The following is an 18,959-nucleotide window of genomic DNA, read 5'->3' as shown; positions in this document are numbered from 1 at the left end:
ACAGTTATCAATTATTTCAATAAAAAATTGTTGATTCTCAGAAAAGGAGCTTGGGAAGTATGGAACGAACTTATACCAGCTGGAGTAATTCCTACAGTAGCATAGGGAAATCGCTTTATCAAAGCCAAGACTGCCCTTGCGAAGGTTTTCGCTTTCTTTTCGCTTGCAAATGAAAAGGAAAAATTAATTTTCTTACCAAATTTCGTTTTGATTTTTTGCTGTTTTACTTTAAAACACATTTCGTTTGTATCTTCTTCTTCTTTTTCAGCCTGTTTCTATCCACTGCTGGATGTAGGCCTCTCCAACTTCTTTCTGTTTCGTACGATCCATTGCCATTTGCTGCCAGTTTGTACCTGCAATACTCTTAATTCCGTTTGTCCATCTCTCTGGTGGTCTACCTATAGCTCGTCGTTTATATGGTCGCCAGTTCATGATCTTTTCGTTTGTATGAAAGGTAATAAATATCCAAATGAATCTTTTGTTTGTATCAATTGTCTTTTTTGTCAGCTTCCATTCAATATTTATTGTATTGATCGGAGCGAGACGACCGAATACTAGTTAATTATAACTTGCGTTGGGATACTTGTCAAAGTATTTGCTTCTCTTTCAACATCTTACGATGCGAGCGGCGAGAAGACCGTAGACCAGTTTATTATAATTTGCCTTGGGGTACTTGTCAAAATATTTCTTTCTCTTTCTTCATAACACTCTTTCATATGGGTAAATTCATCACAGTGTTTGAAAGCTTATGAAGTCTTCGTAGCAGAGCAGAAGATACAACGATTGCGGCGTAGCATGTCTATTACAAAAAGAGTGTGTGTTTGTGAACCAGCCGAGAATCCTCTACTTACATAACCCAGTACAAATTACAGTCTAACACTTCACTGAACATAACCTCCCCAAACACCTATTCTACTTTCAGTAAATCTAACAGATTCTTGAATTGCTAGTTTTTCTTGTGACACGGATAAAAGCAAAAATGCCGATCGATCGCCGAATAATCAATTTTTATTCTAAATATGTATCGATCAAACAGCGATAGCTATTTCACTATAAGAACACTCATCCTGATAGTTAGTGATGATGATCATCTTTTTTCACAAATCTTAGTCCACAGTAACCGCAAGCGTGCGCTCCGGGCTTATCCTGAAATGCAATCGAGTTTGTAACGAATCCAATTGACGACATAAAATGTCCTAAATTGAACTTACCAGATTTATATACACTTTCGGGTGGCCCAAGGGACCATCGCCTCCATTACAGGAAACGACTCGTTCGGTGCATTCCTTCGGAGGAATTTCGTTAATCAATTTTATACCCCAATTTGGATTGACCTGACGGGCTGCATTTGTGAAGCGCGCATTGCGATAGTCATCGCTGTCGAATACCTGGAAACGTTTGCATATAATTTTACAGCCTTTCTTCTACCGGAATTGAAGGGGTATCTGTTTGAGATACGGTTTATACATAGTGAATTGCTGTCATTTTATGAAATTTAACTTTCCAATTCAGTTTGAATTATTAAATCTATTTAATCGATTACAGACGAGAATCTGTTCTATACATGACATTGTAGGTGAACATCTTTTGCGTAACACAATCATAACACCACAAAAATAAGACCATTTGCGGCCGGAATTTACCTGTCCAGTATGTGTAACTTCACTCAATTCACCTTTCTTGGATGAATCAATTGACGAGGAATATAGTGTCGATGCTCGAACAGTGAAATTTCTTGTAATTAAATGTGAATTTTTTAAATTTAACACAAATTTTCGAGATGCCATGGTCGACGAACTTTTTTTTTCTCTCATAAATTTTTGACAGTTTGTAAATGTACAGAACAGCTGATGACGACAATTCATAATTCATTGAACTGAATCTCTCGGTTGTGTTGTTCAAATAATAGATGTCTCGCGCAAACTGGTCGGTACATTGAAAGTTTCGCGGGTATTCAATAATTCAATCTATTTATGATCGGTGCAGAGTGATAATTGAAAAAAAAACGAGCCATCAGAACAGTCGGAGCGTTTGCTGCGACTGAGCCCCGTACAAACCCGTATATCTATTGCGTACGTGACCCTAGTGCGTCTGTCACCCTACTTTGACCGTAAGCCTATTGCGCCGGTTAATGTAGTTAAAGTAAAATTATTATGTAATGTGTACATCTTACAAATTGCGCATAGCGCAATTACGAAGCCCCGTACGACGTTCCTTTCAAATGAAACAAAAATTTCAAATCGCCCTAAAATTTAATTTTTTTGAAGGGCCTAGTATCGGCCTCAGTCCGAGGACCCAAATTAAAAATTTTTTTCAACTAAATTCTATTCGGCCTTTGATTACCTCCCAAATGAAATAAAAATTACGAAAAACGGATGAAATTTGCTCGAGTTATATGTAAAATACACATAGGGCCCTAGTAGTGGCCTTAGTCCAAGGACCCAAATTTAATTTTTTTTCAACAACATTCTATTCGGCCTTTGATTACCTTCCAAATGAAACAAAAATTACGAAAAACGGATGAAATTTGCTCGAGTTATATGTGAAATACACATAGGGCCCTAGTAGCGGCCTCAGTCCGAGGACCCAAATTTAATTTTTTTTCAACAACATTCTATTCGGCCTTTGATTACCTTCCAAATGAAACAAAAATTACGAAAAACGGATGAAATTTACTCGAGTTATATGTGAAATACACATAGGGCCCTAGTAGCGGCCTTAGGCCAAGGACCCAAATTTAATTTTTGTTTCAACAACATTCTATTCGGCATTGGATTACCTTCCAAATGAAACAAAAATTACGAAAAACGAATGAAATTTACTCGAGTTCTATGTAAAATACACATAGGGCCCTAGTAGCATTTCACTTCTAAGGCCCTAACTCACGGTCCACTCACCCGATTTAAAAAAACTTTTTTTCCCTGGATTGGTATTGACAATACCTACCATTTGCCGTGTCATTTACATTTCCATCGTTTATTTTGCCATAAATATCACCAAAAGACCTTAAATCACTTAGGTGGCCCTAACTCACGAAGGGCCGACCCGAATATGCCCATCTTCGAACTTAGCCTCACTATTTCGACTATCTTTCAGGGAAAATTTTGAAATCGGATTTGATTTATTTAAGATATCGACGTGACAGACGGACAGACGGACAGACGGACAGACAAAATTTTTATTGCAGATTCGTCATCTATGAACATAGGCAAACACTTTGCCCTTACCGTCTGCTTCGAATTCCATCAATTACACACGGCATCGTAATCCTATAAGCCCCTTTGTACTTCGTACGGGGCTAAAAACAAAAGAATAGACCTTGTATTGTTGCAACAAATCGCTTTTTCTTCAAAACGCTGTGTCATTCAATCTACAGATATTTGTGTGTCTGCCGGGTAAAAGAACCAGTACTTGGCCATACATCTAAATCTGGCCTCTACATTTCCTCGTCACATTTGCATGTCACCTAATCACCTAATGCAAAAAATGCTTCCAACAGACAGTCAGCAGTCAGTGAACCGCCAGTGAATTTTTTGAACCGCCGCAAGTATAAATTTAATGAGAGCCTTAGAGGCACAAATTTAAAATTTTTCAAACAGATTTATAGAAATTCGCACAAACAATTGTCAAATATTATTATTTAATGAAAATTTCTTCTTCTTCTTCTTTTTCAGCCTGTTTCTATCCACTGCTGGACGTAGGCCTCCCAAATTCTCTTCCATTCCGAACGATCCGTTGCCAATTGTTGCCAATTTGCGCCTGCAATTCGCTTTATACTATTATTCCATCTCTCTGGTGGTCTACGTCACTTTGTCAATAAACAATATGTGCCCAGTAAGGTATTCGACCCCAGAAGCCAAAACCACTTTCAAAGAAATTCTTCGAAGCTTTTGTGGCTGGTGAGAGGTCATCAAAAACCGAAAACCTGCACTTTTCTTACAAAAATTTCTCCAGTTACACGAGCGTACAGGGTCATGTGGGGTGTCATTAGAAAGGTAATTGCATGTACTTCCAGGGAAGTAGGGTCCTTTTGGGTTTAAAATGCATCCACACTGAGATATGTACAGTTGAAGTTTTCAACCGAAAAAACACTGAAAACTTACACTTTTCTTACAGAAATTTCTCGAAATGTACATGGTCGTGTGGGTGTGGGGTGTCATTAGAAAGGTAATTGCTGGTTTAATCTGAGTCTCAGACTCAAATTTATTTAAAAGTGCTGCTTACATCCAAATCACTAGGAAAAGTTATTTTTATCTGTGGGGCGAAAACAATATCTCTGGTCAAACTCACACTTTGGCCTCTGTAGCTTCTGAAGGGTTTGATAAATGTTTTAAATAATTATCTATTTTGTAATTGCCACCAACACCATAATATGGAACAGGTGTCTTGAGTTTATGTTGCTGTAGTTCTATTTTCAATGTAGTAGCAAATATGAATGAAAAATAAAATGTGATGAAGAATCATATCTCCGAAATTTATCACTTAAGACCAAGAGAAAATTCTATTTCAAAATTATTTATACCAAAACGAAAAGTTACATTAACTTTTGAACATACGTAGATATAACATAAATATTGATTGTCTGTGTTGCCTGCCTCTGCTACTTTTAATTGACTCGCTTATTTAATCAAAGAAATTAGGACCAAATAATAATTATTATGATAGACGATTATCGAAGTATTTTCGTACTCGAATGCTAGTCGCCAGAGTATTAAGATTCTATTTACAAAATTAAAACAATTTATGTTTCGTCAGTTGACATTAAGAACACAATACAAAGGATTCATATTATACATATATATTACTTACACCATCTGGCAACAGTTTATATTAAATCCATCCAATTATATTCTGAAAATTCAAAGGTCTTTCTTGTTTTGTTTATCTTCAAGTGTACACCTAAAAAGTTTTGTACATACCGATGTAGAGAAGTGGAGTATAGAGTTAGATTATAGGAATATTTTTATGAACAACATTTTCTTTGTACGTATAATATTGTATAGTAAAGGCAGCGAAAAGTGAGACCAAATAAAGTTAAAGCTGCTTCCATTTAATGGAAAAGCCAGACTATACTATACGCTAACAATTATCTATATACAAACAAACAACCAAACAAAAACATCCATGTATTTAACACAATTCTGTTATTCGTATTGCTCTCATTTGTTGTTGAAGTGTAGGAAAAACAAAAAGGAAGAAAAAAAAGGGAAAATAATTCAATTGCTGAAGTCTGAGATAATTTATTTAAGAGTAGAAATTAAAATTCATTATTATGCATTTTGGTGCTCTATATAGATGCTACTACATACACATACACACACAATTGAATGGTATTTGTATTGCAACGAAGGATAATCTATTTGAACATTTCGCAATTTTTTTTTCTTTTTATAAAAATAAATTTTGCCCAAGAATTAAGTGGTTTTTTATGGAATGGTTTTCCGAGCATTATACAAATTCGGATTTTGAATCGTTTATTATTGCTCAAAACAAAAATTCATGGGAATTTTATTCGTCTGGGTGGTGTGGCTGTGTACGAATTGAACATAATACAAGTACAAAGGGGCCTTTATTAAAGGAGGCACAAATATACCGCGCCGCCACGATCATCGTCATAAAACATAAAAGTACAAAATACTTTCTTGTAAAAAAGAAAAATTGTTTTTCATTTTTTGCTTTATTGTTTTACTTTTTGTTTCTTCTTAAAACCAGAGATTAAACTGAAAGAAACGAAATATAATTCTCGTATACCTTCATTACATTAAATAAAATGGAGCAATAAAAATTCGATGCCCAAAAACAAAATAATAAATTCGTTCTGATTACTGCCAATGGGGCTTTCATCAATCTATCAATCAATATATAAACGAAATAATATAAAATGCCATAAACTTTATTCTGGTACAGTGGTCCATTATATTGCCGGAGAGTCAAGTTTTATATTTCATCAGCAATTGAAGCCGTATACCAATGTCTCACGGTATTCTATGATATACACAATGTATAATATAGTCCCGAGTTAACTTAGTTTGTTGTGCATTTACCACCATAACAGTGATTTCAGTTGCACGGATTGTGTGTATATAGTATAAGTCGAAAACACTCAAAGAGTAAACGTGACGCAAGTCCCTGGGCATTTTGCGTCACAAAGTGGCAGATGATTCGGCTATTTTTCATTTGTATATTCTAACATTCCCTATTTTAACACTTAACAGTACTTTCCTCAACATCTGCCACTTGTGACGCAAAATTTTTCTTATAGATTTTTTTTGGCCTAATTTTTGCTTTGACAATTTTTGCGTACAAGCACAGAATGCGTCACTTACAGCGATATCAGTTGTTTTGGAAGTATGCCCAGGGACTTGGGTCACTTTTACTCTTTGAGTGTTTTCGACTGATATCATTTCACTTCATTTCATTTCATTTATTTTCACAATAATAAAACATAACAAGTGACCTGCGTAGCTCCAGTTTGTAAACAATTCTAAGGAGCTACTTTATCAGTTGTTTTGGAAGTTTGGTTTGACTTTCTATTATGTTATTTGGTTGCAATTTATATCCTCTATATCTTCCATCCGAAAACGCGAAAACTGCGAAATTTCGCGAACATACTTTTTCCCGAAAAGTGTTTTCTCGACGTTTCAGAAGATACTCTAATTAAAAATTTAGGAACTAATCTTGGAACACCTCACTTATATCGAAAATAACCCAAATTCATCGAAAAATTCTATGGAATAATCTGTCATCCCAAAATTTAGGAACTAAACTTGGAACACCTCACTTATATCGAAAATAACACAAATCCATCGAAAAGTCCGATGGAAGTTAGGAAGTGCCAGAGAAATCATCTGTCATCCCAAAATTTAGGAACCAAACTTGGGACACCTACCTTATATCGAAAATATCCAAAATCCATTCAAAAATCCGAAGGAAGTTAGGAAGTGCCAGAGGAATCATCTCTCATCCCAAAATTTAGGAACCAACCTTGGAACACATCACTCATTACGAAAATAGCCCAAATCCATCAAAACACTTTTTCCAAAATTTACCAAACATAATTCATAATTACTAGCTGAAAAAAATTACTTGTGACACACACACAAAACACGCTGTTATATGGCATTGTATGGAAACTTCCAGTAACTTCCAAAAACGCTTGCATTTTTTAAAATCTTATTTTGATCTAGGGCTCGAGATTGACCTATAACCAAAACAGGAAAATCGTAAGAAACGTTTAGGAGTTACGAAATCGCTCTTTTCCATAGGAACTAACTAACTATAACTATAACAACTAACATAGCCAAAGGGATCAAAGGCAAATAGTGCGAAGACTATTTAACGTATGTAAACGAACTGGCGACTGGGCTCCCTACTACAAAGAATTAGGTATCTATAACAAAAAACTCAGAGAAAGAGAAAGAACAGGATGGAGAAACCAGTGCAGCGCAATAAATAAGATCCACGACGCATCGAAACTCTACAAAATTCTATCAAAAGACCCATCACAATGTGTAGGCTCCCTCCTCTTACCTAACGGAGAGTACACAAAAAACCAGGAAGAAACCTACAAGCATCTATTAAAAGTCCACTTTCCCAACTGTAAGGTAACTAGCATAAATGAACACAACAGCAAACAATTCTCTTTCGATGGAATAATTAATGAGGAATTAATTGAGAGAATAGTAACCGAGGATAGAATAAGCTGGGCCGTAAAATCGTTCCTTCCACTGAAATCACCCGGTCCCGACAAAATATTCCCAGCAATGTTACAACACGCCACTAGCGACGTTCTTAAGATAATGTGCAAGCTTTTCAAATCTTCGCTGAGACTAAAATACATACCAAAAAACTGGAGGTACGGTAAAGTGATCTTTATATTGAAACCGGGAAAAACCAACTACTCTCTTGCAGAAAACTATAGACCAATAAGTCTAACATCTTTTATGCTAAAAACCATAGAAAAACTGATCGACAGATACCTCAGAGACGAACCACTGAAACATTTTAAAATACACGAAAAGCAACATGCCTATCAAAGCGGTAAATCAACAGAAAATGCTTTGCAGAATATCGTGCAAAATATAGAACTGTCCCTATTACACGATGAATTTGCTCTAGGTTGCTTCATAGACGTATCGGGTGCATTCAATCATCTCACATACATAGCAATAAAAAACGCATGTCGGGTACACGGGATAGATCCAGGATTATCAGCGTGGATTCAAGCGATGCTGCACAGTAGGCTAATTTTTGTAAACTATGGCACATCTACAATCATTGTCGCGGTATCAAAAGGCTGTCCTCAAGGAGGGGTCTTACCACCATTACTATGGTGCCTAGTCATCAACGAACTACTAAAAATTTTGAACAACACAAATTATCAAACGGAAGGATTCTCCGATGATCTTGCCACCCTTCTAAGGGGAAAATTTGTCAGCGTCCTATGTGATCTACTTCAAGATGTATTAAACATAGTTAGCGATTGGTGTGACAGGAACGAACTATCGATTAACCCCAATAAGACAAAGATGATTCTATTCACCAGAAAACAAAAAATTTCAGGAATCAAAGTACCAACAATAAAAGGGGTACCTATCCTACATGTATTCAAAGTGAAGTATCTAGGCATTATCTTAGACTACAGGTTGCTATGGATCGATAACTTAGATGAAAGACTACAAAAAGCAACTATCGCCCTATGGCAATGTAGGAAAGCATATGGAAAATCATGGGGCCTATCTCCTAAAGTAATGTTTTGGATTTACACAACCGTAATCAGACCATCCCTAACGTACGCCTCCTTCCTCTGGAACCATATTTGCAACAATCAACAGGTCTTAAAAAAACTCAACAAATTCCAAAGAATGGCATGTAGAGCCATAACAGGATCTTGGAAATCAACACCAACCGCAGCACTAGAGGCAATTATCAACCTCACCCCGTTAAATATATACATCGAAACAGAAGCATTATGCACCTTAAGTAGAATAACTAGACAGCAGAGAATCAGAGAAACTGAGCATTCTAAAATCTGGTTTGTAACTCTGATAATGGAGCCGTCATTAGCTATGCCGTCTGACAAGATAATAACCAAATACATTTTCGAAAGGAAGTTTAACATCAGGATCCCATCTAGGGAAGAATGGCAAGATGGTAGCCTAAAAATAGAGGGTAAGGTGATATACACAGATGGTTCTCTTATTAAGAAATCAGCAGGAGCGGGAGTGTACTGCAACGAACCTAAAACTGAAATATCCATCCCTTTGGGACAATACTCATCTATCTTCTTAGCAGAGGTAAGAGCTGTCACTTCATCACTAATGATATGACAAACGAACAAAAAATAGCAATATGCACAGACAGCCAAAGCGCAATAAAGGCCCTATCATCTCATCGTTTCACATCAGCTCTAACAGTAGAATGCTTACAAATCCTGAATAGTTTATCCACAACAAAATGCATCGATCTCATTTGGGTACCCGGCCACAGCAATATCGAGGGTAACGAAATCGCAGACAAACTTGCCAAAATAGGAGCAACAAACATATTGGTCGGCCCTGAACCAGTCAGCGGCACGCCACACTCGCATTCCAGAAATATCGTAAACACAATAAGAGCAAACAAGTTTAGAAGCCACTGGCTTACTATCCCCACTTGTCGTCAGGCAAAGAGCTGTATAAGGATCAGTATAAGAAACTCTAAATTTCTACTGAACGTCAGCCGAACGAGACTAAAAATATTTACTGGCGTAACCACGGGACACTTCGGTTTTAACAAGCACTTAACTACAATAGGAAAGAGAACTGATCCAAGCTGCGATCTGTGTGGCCATCACACGGACACGGATACAGCTGAGCACTTCCTCTGCGAATGTCCGGCTTTTATAACAAAAAGAAGGATTCACTTAGGTGGGTACACTATCAGGTATGACCTGATTAAAAACTTACATCCAAAGGACATCCTGAACTTCATTGCAAGTACAGGGAGGTTCGAACCAACAGTAAATGACTAACCCAACGTTACAGCTAGCACAATGGGCCCAAACGGTGGCCCCCGTGCGTGTTTTACTTAGTAAAACAGCTGCATTTAATAAAAAAAAAAAAAAACATAGCCAATTTGAGTTATCTGAAAATACGAAATTTTGCTTATTTTCATACAAACATCAATATTTCGAAGTTCAACATCTCGGCCAATTTTGAAGCTGCAGTAGCGTGTGATAGCTCGTTAAACTCGTATGGATACCTAGATTCCTATTCCTAGATTTTAAGGGTCCCTGGAGTTAAGGGGGACAATTCAAAAAGTTGCTGTAAATATGCTCCGCCGTCCTCAAAAAAAAAAAAATTGTAAAACATTTTTGCTAGTGGACTAGCGTCACGCCCGCTTACTGACATGCGGGCATGATACACCATTCATTTTGGTATACATATAAAAGGATAGCAAAATCGAATCGAAATAAGCGAAAACGTCGATGGAATGGCATTAGAATGTAATTTATCTATTTCACTGAAATAGATTTCGATCACACTTTTTCAAACACAATACGGTAGTATACGGAGTATTATACAAGATAATTCAAGTTCTCCTCTCCGCTCTATACTGTATCTGTTCGCTTATAAAAGTGATGGCTTTCGTTTGTCTTAAGTCATTTTCATTTAACTTTTTCCTTTTCGCAAACGGCGATATTATCCTTTGCATTTTTCGTGAATAAAAAATTGAACCAGCCACTTTTTTGTACAACCGTTTGGAACGATTGCATTATGTTTCAATGTTTTTTTGTAATTCTACGTAGAAAAAATGTGCAATAGATTTACTTAAAGAATTTTTTGTGTGTCTACGCTGTGATAGAAGGATATTTTGTTCACACGATATTCTTACGTTTCAGATTTCCTACACGGATCTCTGGTCTTTGCTTTTAATTAGCATGAAACTTATGAAGAAAAATTGTCTTGCTCATATCGTTTAAATTTAACGTTTAAATTGAAATTCCTGAAATTAAATTTTTCAGTCTGTAAATTCCTGTTTCTTTTACTGAAAACACTTCGAACATTTTTACTCATGTTGTCAATTTTTGTATGGTTTATTAAAGTCTATCGAACCAGGTAATCCATTCTCATACATTCGTACTAATTACATGGTGCTTGCGTGTGCCTATAAGACTCATATAGAAACGTATAAGCACTGTGAAAGACCAACTGACAAATAAAACGCAAATTTGGTTGACATTAACTGTAAACATTAATCGATGAAGATCTCATTATTCTCTCTGCATTGTATCATAAGTACCCAAGTATAATGAGTGCGTTAGGGAACTACACCGACTTTCTTTACTTATAGTGGCGACAAATGCTATTGTATTCGATATTTTATACACGTAAGTCTACGAACATCATTATGTTCACTGCCTTAATGAATGATAAAATAACTTTCGCCAATAAAAATTTGATTGTAAACAACGTCAATGTGCAACGCATCATAGATCTTTTTACCAAAGCTGGTGGTGATTGTAATGGAACGAAATGAAAGACATCATATTGGGTACTGCAACTTCAACTATAATCGACAATATTGGAAGCGCTGGTGTCGACAAAAGTCCATCCATTAGCCTAGAATTGAAATAATTCCGAATGGTTCATCCAAAATCAGACCGTATTTTCACTGTGGTACGTCAGTCAGTGTTTACACATAATTAAAGCCAGTAGTTACATATTTGAGTATTCAGTTACTTACAAGAAAATACTCCACTTGATTAGTTTTCATATACTAGACATCAACAATCGAAAGCTCATTACTTAGTTCTTTCATCTTTGCCGTTTATAAATGCTTACTCTGAACATTGGTCTCTGCTTTTAATAGTTTACAAGTGTGCCAAAAAAACTCTCCAAATTTGTTTTGCTTTCAATACATCCTAAAAAGTTACCTCTTTCTTCGACTTTTCTCCGGCTCTGATGGTTGGGATGATAATTCAATGAAAAAAAGAAAAGCTTCGACTGAATAGTATTTAAGTACATTTTATCATACGGTATGTGTTAAAGCCTATATGTCATATATGCTTGGTACCCATAGGGTCAATAAAAACTTTTAATCTGAACGCAATTTCTACATACGAAAATCATACACCAAAACCGCACACCACATACTTTTCCAACGGTTAAAATTTCATTTGAAGCGCTTATGCGGCATGAAATATAACGTTTTACACCACAAGTCAGTAAAATTATGATTTATGAACTACCTGCGACTGTCATTATCACCATTTTTGTCTGGCCAATATAAATTTATTATATCTATCCATCCAATGAGTTATGGTGAATATCACGTCCATTCGCATAATACGAGTACATTAATATTGATGAAATATTATTGTCTGTTCGATAATTTTTTTTTTCGGCATCGGCTATTGATACGGTGTTATAGGGGATGGACATTCATATGCAAATATTTTTTTCGGCTTCAGTGTTTATCTCGATCGAAAGTTTTTTTTTTCTCAAATGTACACATACAAAGGATTGTGTTGTGTTTGAAGTCAATGGTCAACTATAAAAGATTTAATGCACTGAATTGCTATAACGTCTGAATATCTAATTCGTAAAACGATCGTTTAATTTGTAATTGGAATTCAGAAGCGGAGATAAGTTGCAATGAGATTTTTTTGTTTAAATTCAATAAGGCAAAGTGGAAATGAAAGAATACCAACTCATCGCTTTGAGAATCAGACGCTTTTTATACCTCATTACGTATTCAAAATTCTGTACAAAACTTCTTTAATTAATATTCAGCACCTTAACTTTTCTAGAGAACTTAAGTACTTTACACCACCGCCACGCCATCCACTGTGTACCATTTATAATAGCATTTACCCTCACTTCTATAATATATCATCTGTTGCATTTCAAGCAGGTTTAATTATTCTGAAATGAAAAAAAGTACTTGAAAAATGTGTAAAGGTATTATGTTAGCCTTATACAAAAAGACGTCTTTGTAAACATTCTTTTGTGGATGAATACGGTTGATACGTTTTTCTTCAGGTTCCAAACGGGAGCGCTTAAAATCTTAATAAACCAATATGAACGGAAACTTTAGATTGCAGCGTTACGATTTTCATAAGTTTGAACTCACATAATAGGACTAAAATCTAAGCAACAGTTTCCATTGAATCAACGAGAAAATTAATTTTTGTGTTTATATAAATCAAAGGTATACAATTTCAAACTTAGAATTTATATTTAAAATGTTGAAGAGATACATATATACATTATACAGTGACCTCACACACCCAAAGCACATATGAGACGTTGGAAACGTATAAAACTGCTATATGAACGAAAGTTTGAGCTAAAACTTTTATTAACGGTTGAACGACGTTAACAATCTTCTCTCATATAAATTTTGAAAAACTAATAAAGTACAAGATTTGATATATATTACGGAACGGCCAAAACAAAATAAGTAACAGATTGAATAGCTCCCTTGACTGTAAGTCATGGGTTTTACAAAAGAAAATACACCATACGTAACACGTTCACTATGATTAAAAATGTATGGAAATGTGATGAAAAAACGTTAAATGTTAAAATTTTTTGCCCTTTGTTAGCACGATAGCTTGAGTAAATCTCAACCGATTTTCAAAATCTTTTTTTTAATCGACGAAGTATTGAAATCCTCAGGTCAAGTTCGAAAATGGGCGCTATCGGTTCAACCATCTGGTGGTAGTTCTCGAAAGAAGCCTTTTCTGCTCTTTGTTCACACGATAACTGGAGCAAAGTTCAACCGATTTTCAAAAACTTTTTTTTATTCGACGAAGTATTGAAATCCTCAGGTCAGTTCGAAAATGGGCGATATCGGTTCAACCATCTGGTAGTAGTTCTCGAAAGAAGCCTTTTCTGATCTTTGTTAACACGATAACCGGAGCAAAGTTCAACCGATTTTCACAAAGTTGTTTTGCGGAGAATGGAATTAATTCCTGAGGTTAGGTTCTAAGACAGATTATGTTGGTCTAACGAACTAGCTGATGTTGATAACAGAATTTTTGTATCTCAATAGTATTTTTCTTGTTATGCGACTTTGCCTTGTAAACAAAACCGAATAAATAGAACAAAAATTTATGAGTGTGAAGTTTGAGGCCAGAGCGAAGCGAGGGCCGCAAGCACACGAGTTTAAGTTTCATTGAAAACATGTGTCATTTTGACAAATAGATACATTTTGTTGAACACATTCATTACAGTTTGTTTGAAATGTCAACTTGAAGAAAAAAAAAGTTTTTATCAGGTTGACATTTCAAACAATCTGTAATGAGTCTGTTCAATAAAAAGCATCTGCGTGTCACCGCCTTAGTGACCAACTCAGAAGTGCTTTAGAGATTTATTAGACCGTTCTAGTAATTCTTCTTCTAAATGCGTTTTTGTGGCCATCAACATACAAAATTTCATTTCATTGAAATAAATCAATAAATCATTGCCAATAAAAATACTATTGAGAAGCTCAGACAAACAGTCAAGGGATCTGTCCCACCCAACAGGTGGGACCTACTTAAGTGGTGATTTACTTGCAAAGAGGTTTTTAATTAGTTTTCTTGCGATCCAAAAATTTAACTAACGATCACAAGATCTCACAATTTTTCTCCTTTTGGGAAAATTTTTCCCATGTTTTCCACTTTTAACGTCTTTCTTCGAAATTTCCCCTCTTGACTGAATTTTTTTTTGAAATAGTATGGGGTGTATGATTTCCCGAAAATAGTCACTTCTCGAAGTAATTATCGGTCAATTTACACCTTTTAAGTGCACCAACATCAGGTCTTGCATGAACACTGCTTTACGACCTCAAGTGTCGTTAATTTACCATTGAGATTCATTTTCACCGGCTTTTAAATGACTTAAAAAAACAGCAAATTCATCAAGTGGGTTCAGCTAATAAGCCTTTACGTTTATGACTTCTTTTCCATGCTGTTCTTTTACTCGTATCGTAAAACAATCGCAAACAATAACCTCAAGATATACCTCATTTCAACTAATTAAATTTTATGGTGAGCATTTTGCTTGTTTCGTTTGTAAAGATTTTTCAGAGAATTCGGTTCATTTTTCAGCCGATTTCTATTTGTAAGAATATTCACCTTCGCATAATTTTTTTTTCGTTGCAAACACTTTGATATACGAACATTTTAGTGACAATAAAAATTCATATTCGTAGTGCGAGTTATCTGCTGCACGAGCGTTAAAAAAATGACATTGTCACATTCTTTTTCTATTTTTGAATTTTTTATTTTTTTAAAAAATAAAAAGACTTTTATTCTAACAAGAACAGAGTATAACAATATCACATTATTCTCGATTTTCACTTCATTATTTACCTTCCAGCAAAAAGATATGAAAAAAGCCATCATTGTTATCGAATGTAGTAGTCATATATAGCATATCCAATTCGCTGTTTTGTAACTCCGACCACCAGAAGAAATACATTCATTTGAAATTGGAACGGATATCTCATTAACATTCACCAGCTAACGCTGTTTTACGCTATCTTTTGTCCCAATGAATAATTAAAATGTGCATCGCAAAAAAACCCTTTCTTCGTCTTATTAAATACGATATGTGCTGGTTGATGCAGAAGGGAATAATTCAATTGACAAATGAATATGAAATACACGAATGCGACGCTTACCTTTCGATAAATACTCACAGTGATCCCAAGGAAAGCTTTTAGAATTGCTAAAGGGACAATTCACAGAGTACGTACCTTTTTCAGGTTGTCTAGTTGTGAGGGAGGGGAAAATTCACCTTTTACAACGGCATTGCATAAAAGCTAGTATTACATTTCAATCGTTTCACTTCACCACTTCTCAGCCATAATATCTTGCATAATATGCTTCCCTGGCTTACATTTTAAATTTACCAATCTATTCGATTCCTGCTGTTCTTTTTTCTAAAAATTTATTTTATTATGTGACCATACAAATGAATCAATTGTGGTATAACAATTTGGGCTATGTCATTAACATATTGAAGAGGTTTCAGTTGTACATTTACGTACACTGTACTTTAGAGCGATTTACAATCGATTCAATGGAAATTTATAGCTACCTATTAACTGCCAAATGGAATCTTTATTGTCGTCAAATAGAGTCTTCAGATATTCTAATCGCAGATGCTATGTATAAATGGTACAATATGGAATACACTTAGTTGTATGGGAATTTCGGTGTGGTGCCTTCAGAATAAATGTACGTACATGCTCTTACGAAACGATTTTACACGAATTCAATGAATAATTTGAAAATACAACTACCCCCGTCCACACACAATATTGTATGTGTTGTGTAACATCCATTTTGCCGATTCGTCTTCGACTGTAGCTATTTGTGAAAGACGATATTACTCTTTCAATAAGATAAATTGATACTGTCAATAAAGAAAATCAGTTTTTAGAAAAAAAAAACTTTTTGTTGTATCCAGTTCACTCTCATCTCATTCTTTTAAATAATGTTAAAGGAAATAAAGCATTAAATCCTAATACAAGGAATAAAAAAATACAAAAAAGAGAAACAATAGACATTTTCGCCAGAGATCTGCGTTGTAAATAGGTTGATATTGAATTCATTGTGAACTTGCTTCGGTATCAGCATAGCTCAGTACAAGTAAAACGTATTCTAAAATAGTTAAAAATCGCGAAAAGATTGGCACTTTCTCAATCAACATCAGGAATTTTAAAAAATATTATTCTGCATCTTGCATATTCAACGCCCTGGACCATTTAGTCCTGCTACTTTAGTAGTGCTACTTTTTCTTGGCCAGCAGAATTAGGCAAGATGTTTTGCGGTAAAAATTGAAATCACTTAACCAATTCATTGATTTTGAGTCTAATAACTTCATTCGCTCTTCCACAACACTTAAGTGCAAGTAATTGGATGCTGCGAAAGTCTAAGTGTTTTTTTGAGCAGCAACCTTCGATAACTGTCTTTTCGACGAAAAATGAACAAATAAATCAAATAGAAAAAATGTTCAACTTTTGCATGGGCAAAAGTAAAGTAAATACTTTGTGGGGTTGATGTATATGGTTATCATTTCTTCCAATCCTTTACAGTTTCTGCAAGAACTTGCACTAATATATAACATCACTAAAATCTCTTTGTGAAATTTACTCTTTTTTTTAAATACAGATCACTACTGGATCACTATCGTACAAATGTCGATTTAATGTTTTAATAAGTTAACAGACAATATCTCGCGTTTTACTACATGGATTGTTGAAATGAATTTCAAGACGGTTTGTATCTCACAGAACACCTTCTTGAAAGAGGAAAGAGTGACACAAGTCCTTATTCTATTTAGTGTTATTAGAAAGGGTGACGTAAAACATGGACTTTACAACCATTCTATCGATAGTAATATATATATTATGCACCTGTTGCCAAGATTGATATTTTGTCGTGTAGGACATTATTGCCCTAGCCGAAGGCGTGGGCCATAATGCCTACACGTCAAAATAACAGTCTGGCAATAGGTGCATATCATATTTTATCTGTCGAGAACAGATATATCGAGATAAACAAAAACTCCCTAGAGGGATAAGCTCGAGATTATCGTTCTAGACAGATAAGCGGTCGAGGCTTGCCGAGACGGCTTGTCATACGTGCATATTCTTTTTTATCGCATAAGCGAAAACGAGACAACAAGATATGCGAATGACACTTTGACAATTTACAGAAGTATAATGTTTGTTTATATATCCTAGGTGAATAATTTTTTCGGGGAATCACACCGCGTATGCGATAATAAATATTATGCACGTATGAAAAAGCGGTCGAGGCTTGCCGAGTCTGTAAGTTGTCAAAGTGTCATTCGCATATCTTGTTGTCTCGTTTTCGCTTATGCGATAAAAAAGAATATGCACGTATGACAAGCCGTCTCGGCAAGCCTCGACCGCTTTGTCATACGTGCATAATATTTATTGTGCTACAGCACCTAGACGTTCCTGTGTTTTAACCTTAAACACTAATGTTTCCGCTAGACGGTAGACAGTACTTGATACCATTAAATTACTAAATGATCACTCGTTCAAAACTTGTTATACATCGTTGATTTACAATTATGTATCAAACAATTATTATTCATATCCAATAAATATATAAACATCTCCGTATAATGTATACATGCAGCATAGCATATAAGTTTTATCAATTAATATTACTCAAAAGCGGGGGAATACCAACCAGTAATGAATGTGGAATTTGTTTGCGCAAATCCTTGTAATTTGAAAAGGTTTTTCAACTATGTGTACATGCATTGCATGCATACATCTACTCTAATATTAGGTTACAGTCAAACTTTTGATTACTTTTTTCATTTATTAGTTAAATTTGTTTATTAACGAAAGCATCATTTGTCGAGCGATTGGAGCTCTACAAAATTGTTTGTACATGTACCATGGGCCATTTGAGATGGGGTATTGATTCATTTTTAAGTAGTGCAATAAATCCTTTTGGTTCAGGTCCGCCTGTAGCTGGGACGTATTCTCAGGGTGAAATGAGGCTAGCGAAAAAATTTTGAGTGACAAAACGTTTCTTTACTTTTATTATCAGTTAGTGAGCGATTTTTCCAGATACAGCCTAGTTCACTATCCTTCTTGAAACTAATAGAGGACACGCCACGAAAAAGTGTGAATGTACAAGTTATAGATGGACAGATATTTTGGAAAAATTTTGGATAAAAGTTTTCTAACTCACAACTTGGTCCATCGGTAAGGTATGGTGAACATTTAAAGACCATTGAAGCACAACTAGTTTTCTGGTGGCATCTAGACGTCTAATTTACATGGTTTAGGGTTCCCAGATCGAAAATTTCAAAAATTTTGGACGAAGTGTAACCATCGTTTTATGCTAGGCATTAAGCATTTATTTATGATAACCACAAACGTTTCTATTTCTCAATACAAAGTTACCACCTCTTGACATCTATGACTGTACTTTG

General features: G+C 35.2%; 1 protein-coding gene across 1 annotated transcript; it reads right to left on the bottom strand.

The window, feature by feature from the left end:
- Positions 1-989: 989 nt before the first annotated feature.
- On the bottom strand, positions 990-1,834 carry LOC119076321 (NADH dehydrogenase [ubiquinone] iron-sulfur protein 6, mitochondrial). Its single transcript, XM_037182993.1, has 3 exons — positions 1,644-1,834; positions 1,212-1,388; positions 990-1,146 (listed from the first exon to the last, which is right to left on the bottom strand). Exons 1-3 carry the CDS (start codon positions 1,812-1,814, stop codon positions 1,075-1,077), a joined length of 420 nt encoding a protein of 139 aa, XP_037038888.1. The 5' UTR covers positions 1,815-1,834; the 3' UTR covers positions 990-1,074.
- Between the last annotated feature and the right edge of the window lie 17,125 nt (positions 1,835-18,959).

This window comes from Bradysia coprophila, unplaced genomic scaffold, assembly GCF_014529535.1.
Source record: "Bradysia coprophila strain Holo2 unplaced genomic scaffold, BU_Bcop_v1 contig_232, whole genome shotgun sequence".
In the NCBI taxonomy this organism is placed as follows: Eukaryota; Metazoa; Arthropoda; class Insecta; order Diptera; family Sciaridae; genus Bradysia; species Bradysia coprophila.
Note: the sequence above shows the minus strand (reverse complement) of the source record. Positions and strands in the feature narration are given on the sequence as shown.